The 8,609-nt window shown below is 49.6% G+C and overlaps 1 protein-coding gene across 1 annotated transcript; it reads left to right on the forward strand.

Moving 5' to 3' along the window:
• LOC109466909 lies at positions 1–8,227 on the forward strand. The gene is made up of 6 exons (XM_019764775.1): positions 1–597; positions 2,390–2,899; positions 4,081–4,140; positions 5,086–5,649; positions 5,845–6,240; positions 6,344–8,227. The coding sequence occupies exons 1-6, from the start codon at positions 70–72 to the stop codon at positions 7,727–7,729; spliced, it is 3,444 nt and encodes a 1,147-aa protein (XP_019620334.1). The 5' UTR covers positions 1–69; the 3' UTR covers positions 7,730–8,227.
• The last annotated feature ends 382 nt before the right edge of the window (positions 8,228–8,609 follow it).

Raw genomic sequence — 8,609 nt, forward strand, 5'->3', positions numbered from 1 at the left:
GGTAAGATAGGATACATCCCCATCTGGAGTCACTCTGTTGTCGCGACCCGGACCACACGGACCTTCACCATGGCAGCTCCGGTGCCAGTCCTTCGCGGAGACGTCACTCTCGTGGGCGCCAATCTGATGGACGTCTGGAAAAAAGTACGGAGCGACACCGAGACGCCCGACGAGCCTTTGCGGGCGCGTTTCTTAGCAGACGTCCCCCTACAGGACCACAGCGGCGACGAACTGGCGGGACACATCAAGAAACTGACCGGCGAGGAGCCCGACCTGCTCTACAGCATGACCGGCCGGGACCCCAAATCCCAGGCCACAGCTATCAGGTTGGCCCATTTCTTGATTCTGGCAGCCAACGCCTCGGCAGCAACATCCCAGAAGCTCAGCACCTCCTCGGGAGGGAAGTCCGCGGCGCTTTCGGTGGCCAACCTCCTGGAAGGGAAGGACGACCCGGCCACCAAGAACCCCTCCCCGGCGGCGAGCACGTCGTCGGAGCCCGCCTCGCCGAAACCACCGCCGGCCAAGAAGGCGAAGAAAACCGACAAACAGCCCCCCCCTCCAGAGGACGAGTCCGACAGCGATGACGATACACTGGAGGTCAGTATTTTTCGAGACATCTGTTGGTATGAGTTTTGGTCTCAGCCGAGGAAAACGTATTTGGTTACCGAGTTGGGTAGAGTTTGTATACGAGTCTGACTTTGGTTTTGTTTGCCTCATGCGTGTTATGTCCGAAGATTGGTATTTGTTTGAAATCTGTAGGGTACGAGCAAGTTCTAGGTGCTCCCCGGAAGGTTCATAAAAGTTTGTTTGATGTTTTGACAGCAGACGGGTACGAGCAAATTGAAATGCTCCCCAGGCTGTTTTTTCGATTTTTTCCTAGATGAAATCGGACGGGTAAGAGCAAATATAGATGCTCCCCGGACCGTTAGAAAGTTTGTTGTTTGAAAACGGACGAGTAAGAGCTAGCATAGATGCTCCTCGTACTGTTCAGAAAATCTGACTTTGTGAAACCTGACGGGTAGGAGCAAGTATAGATGCTCCCCGGACTGTTTTGGAACGTTTTTTCGGTTGTCTGAAACCGGAAAGGGAAGAGCAAGGATAGATGCTCCCCGGGCTGTTCGGAAAGTTTTTAACTTCGAAATGTTTTGGACGGTAAGGAACGAGTTGAATATCCCCCATCACAACAAAACCGTTTCCTTCGATTTGATACCTGATGAGCAGGAAAACGTTTTCATACACTAGCCGCAATGAACAGGAAGGTTACAGAAGTATCACAATGAATTTTGGAGAATGTGTACCCACTCCGAGCTAGCAATGTGCACAGAACTATCAGGCTAATAGGATCCACTGTAATACAACAGGCGGTCCGCTTTCAAGATCTCTGTGACGTGTAGGAACAAAAACAGAATTTTTGTTTTATGACAGGAGTGGGGGTGATAACCCCTTGACGCCCCCATCTAGACAGGAATTTTTCGCACTCGAGTGTTATGTTGTTTGGAGGAGGTGAATACATGAATGAATGGAAGAATTCTATTATACATTGCATTTGGGACGCTGGCAAGCTAAGCACAGGTCATGAATAAGCAGGAAATAAGAGAAGAATAAAGACAGGCTAGGAGACTGGGACAAGACAGTTGAGAATAGGCAGGCAGGCCGACAGTGATCCAGGTCCCAGTTTTTCTCCCGTCCCCGTTTGGTGTGGTCTCCCACTCCTGACCAGTCGAGCTTTCGAAGGACCAATATTATACATCCTGTGTGTCTTTTTGACCCCCACTGTTCGCAATTTCAAAAAAAAAAAAAAAAAAAACAAAACGCTCATTTTCGTTTTACCCCACGTCTGGTTTTCCTCACCTCTCGTTTAACTTGTGCCGATTTCTGAGTACGGTTGAATGGGAGTGAGTATTTTCGGCCTTTATCTTTGGCTCACAACAAGAAAGCAAACCTAAACATTACAGATACGAAAAACACTGAAACCCTGAAAGCCCGTTTTTTCACAACACTTCATGAATTTTGCTCTAGCCATCAGGTACCACAGATGGTAACCAAAATTTTTCCCACCGACCGCTTAATCAAGACCAGAATGACACCCCCCATCTGATAAGCCAGGAATCCGTTTGAACGATTTGTCACAGCGGGTGTAGGAGATACACCCCTACCCGTTATCAGTTTCACTCTTCACCCCCCGTTGACATTTTGATTTGATCAGGGCTATCACCGATTTAACAACGCACCACCCATCTCATGATATGACCCCACGAGGTCACCCCTCTTTTGTTTTCCACTGACGAGATGTTTTTGATAAGGATGTGGAGGTTGAATACGAGTCCTCAACCTCTTCGATACAGAAACAAAAGAGTGACACCAAGTGTTTTTGTGGTTTTTTCTTTAGGATGATGCGATCCAGAAGGAAATCATCAACATAAAAGAGATCGGCCTGGATCCGCTGATCCATCGGTACCCGCAGAAACTGCACGGGGCGCTACTGACACTCGTCGGGGTGGCACGCAAGACCAAAGCAAAACCCGCGATGATAGCACGCTACCAGTCTATCGCAGACTTCTGCCTGCAGCATTCATCTAAAGAGGGAATCGGAGAGGAGATTCGCCGCATGATCATGACGCCGATGGAGAAGCGCTTTATGGAAGAAGCCAACAAGGCGGCGGCGGCACTGGAAGGCCACCCACACGGGCGAAACACCCGAGCTCCACCTAACGCCTGGAACCCACCCATGGGACCGCCCCAGCACCACCAACCGTGGAACCAGAGCAGAGCTCGAGGAGGATGGAGGGCATCCCGGCAGCCTCCCACGCGCAGGGCAGGAGCCCACACCCGGTGTTTCAACTGTGGGAAGACGGGCCACTTCCAGGCGGACTGCTTTGCCCCGCCCCGCAAAGACAAGTGACGCCCCTCGTACAATGTGGTGTTAAGACAAGAAACGACGGAACGAACTGAGCACAAACGTTTGTTAGCCTTGTTATGTAGTGTGTAGTGATTAGCAAGTTGAGATACTATACTAAAGTCTATTTTCTGTTTACACATTCGGAGAGGCAATCGGCGTGTCATCTACCTGTCACGACCGACTAACTCAAGGCCGCACACAACCCTCAAGCGGCAAGGCGATTTGTATTGACATTACTTTTACCCAGTTCCCCTTTTTTGTTTATAGTCCTCAGAACTGTAGTCTCCATCGGTAAAGGATGAGATTGCCTTCCTCGTTAAACCAGAGACGCACATTTTCAAACTCCTAGACATGCTCTCGGAGATTTAGACGACTAAGAGCAGTACAGCATTCCATGTCATACCCACAGTTACCTGTGGTGAAATTACTATGGTAAGACTAACGTGAACACTTACGGTTTTCCCAAAAAACAAACCTACCAGGTTTACTCTCCGCAGAACACAAGTGTATACTCAGAATGGCATCCTTTGACCTTATCACGTAGAACGGCTGGTAGAATAGTCAAGACAGAGGAATACAGAAAAACCTAACCCTGACCTGTAGCTGTAGTGACGAAAAAGGTTTTATGAATAAAGCATGATCGAACCTGATAATGGCAGTGTGTTTCTCTACGTAGCATTTGATACTTGAACTTTACCACACGCAAGCAACTGTAAACACACGGGTTGATTAATCTAGAGGATAAGATGCACACGTTCTTAAACAGGGAAGTACACAAACTACAAGTCTACTGGTAACCGAGTGCGTTACCCGTGTCACCAGAAAAATGTTTAGACGCCCCCCCTTTTAAAGGCCTACTTCGACCAACATTAATGTCACTCTCCCTACGAAGAAACAGGCGTTTGTCTACATACTGCCTACTACGTGTTGTTTTGAATACACACGGCATGCACATTGGTTTATTCACACCCTCGGAATATTTGTCACACCCTCCTCCGATGGTCTTTTCACACGAATCCAGTTTTGATCACTTGTCTTTTGTGGGCGACACTTGTTTACATGAGTTCTTCCACCTGGTAGAAGGTTTTCTTCCCATCATTTCGCTCTGTCGTACCAACAATGGTCAATATATAAGACACACAAGACAAAAACACGCCTTTTGTTTCTTCCCCCCCCCTCAGATCAACCCCTCTTTTGACCCTTTCCGGGCGGTCGTACGCTCGTGGGAGGATACCACGTGGGTAACGTATGATGAACGACCTTGGCCAGAACCCGTTCCAGAGGTAACTTCAGCAGAAGAAGTGATATCCACCGGAGCGAACGCAGATCCAACCTCACTACCCTTTCGAAACCCACAGAAGTTCGTGGCGGGCTCACTCCACAATAACTTAGAGACATGGGAACGAATGGCAGTGTTCTCTGACAAAGGGGAGGTAGTATTAGGATGGATAAAAAACAAGGTGGACATAAACGATTTCCTCGCCCCTTTCGACGGCCCTTTCCGAGGGGATCATTACCACTCAGCCACGCCTCCACCCATCATCCTGCCCAATGCCCAGAATTGCGCAGAACACCACGACTTCCTAGCCGCCCAAATTAGAGACAGACTAGAGGACGGATCTATAAAAGTATGGGGAAAAGTAGGACATTGCAAACCACCGCATTTGGTCTTACCCCTTACAGTAGAGCCCTCAAAGCCCAGAATGTGCTGGGACGGGCGTTTCCTGAACAACTGGACCAAGAAGTGCCCTTTCAGCTTAGACTCTATCACAGAGGCGCCCAGAATACTTCACAAGGGCGGCTACATGACGCACACAGACGAAAAAAGCGGGTACTCTCACATCTGCTTGACGGAGGAAAGTTGCACGTACTTTGGTTTTCAATTTGAGGGATTCTATTTCGTGTACCGCACCCTGCCGTTCGGATGGTCCGCCAGTGCTTTTATCTATAACACAACGGGTAGTGTAGTCTCTTCATACGCCAGACACTTAGGGATCCCAACTATGCTTTACATCGACGACCGCTTAAATGGCGAAGCGACCACCCCCACAACCCCCCGTCCGCTCCCGGAGCAGACCCCAGACCCATACACACAGGCGCAGGTAGCGAGTTATGTCATGTGTGAACTCCTCACAAGAGCAGGATATTTCCTCAGTTTGAATAAGTGTATTATCGCCCCAACGCAGATCTTGGTACATCTAGGGGCAGGCCTCAACTCAAAAGAAGGTTTCTTTTTCTTCCCGGACGATAAACGCCACAAGTTCGCAGTACTGCGGGAGGAAATCTTAGACGACCCAGTTATAACACTTCGCACCCTGCAAAAATTCGTCGGAAAATGCGTCTCCATGGCACTGATGGTACCAGGAGCCCAGATCTACACAAGACGGTGTAGCAAGTTGATGGGAGAAATGACCAAAAAAGGCCAGCTCAAGGCAAAGCTACCGAAAAGCGTTCGCGCTGAGATTGAACACTGGCGTTTTGTGGACAAAGACATGAAACCAGTCACATGGAGAGATGAAAGGCACACGTCGATCACAATAGCTTCCGACGCGTCAGGATACAAGTGGGGCGCGGTACTCCACAGCACGGAAAACGGAGGCTCGGACATTCAACTGGGCGACTACTGGTCAGACCAGGACATAACCAAAGACATCAACTGTAAAGAGGCCAAAGCAGTAGCCCTCACCCTTTTGTCCGCGAAGAAGTGGATAGAAAACTCGAGAGTTCAGCTAAAAGTCGACAACAAAGCGGTAGTAGACGCGTGGAAAGGCGACGGTGCCAGATCTCTACCCTTAAACGAAGAGATTAAAAACATATTTGAAACCTCAGTAGCTTTGAATATAGCACTATCCTTGTCTCACATAAGCACGAAAGACAACGAAGCGGATCACCCATCAAGAGTAATGTCGAAAACAGACTGTATGTTAGCCCCCCACCTGTGGCAGCAACTACAGGTAGAATTTGGAGGAAAAGAGGGACACTCGGTGGACCTCATGGCCCTGGACTCTAACGCCCAGCGGGACAGATCGGGAACCCCTCTGCGCCACTACACGCCATACCCGACACCGCAGTCAGCGGGAGTTGACATGTTTAGACACAACCCCACACTTTCCCCTGAGGGAAAGAGGGAGAACGCGTATGTTTTCCCCCCAATCAACATGACAGGGGCAGTCATTCAGTTTCTGCTCCAATACAAAGCCACAGTGACTGTGGTTGTACCCAAGCTCTGCCCAAGACCCCTGTGGTGGCCAATCTTAGCAGGTGCAGCAAAGACATCCATCAAGATAGCAGAGGCGGGAAGTAGGTCGGCCTTGCTATTTCCGTCAAAGCAGGGCCTCAGAGTGGGAAAGATATTCCAACACGAACTGTGGGTTTTCAGGATAGAACATGGGTAAGGAACCAGGACCCTGCATGCGATAGTGTAGCAACAAACACGCCAGATAGCCTGTTTTAAAACCATCCTCCCCGTGTGCTCTGTTACAGCCGCTGCCCCTCATCCCACGCCAGTGGACGCCATCAGTAGCTTGTCCGGAGTGCCACCACCCAAACGACCACAACTTCAGGAGATGCCAAATGTGTGGCTATGTGAGAAAACCTTTTCCCCCGCCACGAAAAAACATCAATGTGGACGAGGAAAAAATACAAGCGCGTCTGGACGAGATCCACAAGTTAGCCGTGAACACGGATTACGGCAAAAAGAAAGTCGCACTGGAGAACGAACTAACGGATTTTTTGGGTAACATCTCGCCCCCGAAGGACCTCACTACAGCCTCCCCTAAGGACATATGCTCTTTCCTGGTATGGAAAGACAAGGGGGGGAAAACAGTGGTCCACCACAAAAACTGCAAAAACTTTGGGAAAAAACGTCTGGCGGAGTGCGGCTGCCCACAGCGGTTGGCAGCGGGGACAGTGGACTCAGTCATCGGACAGCTGCGATCCATCTTTGACAAATCAGGGCGGGGAGGCGACTGGAATGAAGCCATATGCACGGGAAACCCGGCGGCGGCACCCAGGGTACGTGAGTACCTCAGGGTAACAAAAGCGGAGCAGGCTAACGCCCTGATCCAACCCAAGCAAGCACAACCAGTTTTCCACTACAAGTTGGAGGCGGTATGCAAACATATAGCAGCGAAAATGAGAGATCCCGGAGTGAAGGAGAGCACCCTTTTCGCCTTGGCCCGGGACCAGGCTTTCTTTAAAACGCTGTTCTTTGCAGCAGATAGGGCAGCAGACCTGGGAAGGTGTAAGGCGGAGGAGCTGGCGTGGTTACCAGACAACAGAGGTTTCCTCTTCAACCACACATTCGGCAAAACTTTGCGAGACGGAGCAGCAAACACGTTCCCGGTCCTCGTAAGTGAGAACACAGCGATTTGCCCAGTACGAGGTCTTCAAGCATACATAACAATGGCCAAGGCGTTGCACATTAACATCAGCAAAGGGTACCTCTTCAGAGCGATAAACAAGACAAAAGAAGTAATCAACGAGCCTTTCTCGTACGATGCAGCGCAGTATCGCTTCAAGTCATACCTAAGGGAGATCGACCAGTACGATGGCGACACGCTCCACGGTTTACGCACGGCCAGTGCAATCACCATGGCAATGGGAGGGGCGGACCAAGCCTCCCTCATGGCGCACGTGGGATGGAAAGATAAAGCGACGGCCCAACGATACATGCAGCTCAAGAAAGTGTGCCACGAGGGATCCCCCGCTGCCATCCTGCGGGATCAAGTGGCGAGGAGATCCAAAGGGGAAGACCAAGAGGGACGGTCAGCAGACGCAGCAATGTCATATCAACGCAACAACAGCAGGGATTTGAAACCGGTATTCTAAATAAAAAGACAGAAATACACCTGTCCAGGCGCAAATTGTTGCCCAACTCAAACATTTAGGGTACTTAGTAGCCAAGGATTATAAGGTAACGGATATGTCGACGGAAACGGAAGAGTGGGTTATGAACCGAACTCAGGGGAGGAGTAGAAAAGAGCGAGTTATGACATATGGACTCGAATCCCAAAATCAGTTACACTGGTGCTAGGCCAAGGACTGGGCAAACAAGAACTGAACGCTAGGACTGAGAGCACCTACCCTCCCGTAGCGCGTTTAGTACCAGAGTGGGAGTCAAAGTTTGTCAGAACAAGATCATGTAGAGAACAGGAGGGGAGAAAAAACCAAAGTGGAACGATACTGTATATAGGATTGATAAGCGAGAGGTGAGGAAAACCAAGGGGGGTAAAATATCACTGGATATATTTGAGTGAAACAATTAAAGCAAGGAATGTTCTGAAAGTTTTGTTGTCTGAATTACATTTATCTAGATCCTATTAAAGCAGATGACATAACGAGACTCGCTATTAGGGGGTATTTCCCTAGACAGTGGGGTAAGATCAGGAATGGTAAGATATGGAGTGAGTGCAGAAGGATTGGGAGTGGGAAATGCTGTAAGTATTGGAGGTTAGTGCAGAAGACGGGGGTATAGGGTAGTGTTGGGGCAGGTAAAGGGGAAAGGAAGGCCCCAATACAACGCCCATATCTTAACCGAGCAGAGAGCAAAGTGACGAGGGATTTGATACTATCCCGAGTTGCTTTGCGCGGAGTGAGGGTAAGATAGGATACATCCCCATCTGGAGTCACTCTGTTGTCGCGGGTAGGAGAAGGGGAGTTGAAGCGGCACGCAGCACGGAGGAGACACCGAATGTATGCATATTAAAAA

Source organism: Branchiostoma belcheri, unplaced genomic scaffold (genome assembly GCF_001625305.1).
Source record: "Branchiostoma belcheri isolate BF01 breed outbred unplaced genomic scaffold, Haploidv18h27 scaffold171, whole genome shotgun sequence".
NCBI classification, from domain to species: Eukaryota; Metazoa; Chordata; class Leptocardii; order Amphioxiformes; family Branchiostomatidae; genus Branchiostoma; species Branchiostoma belcheri.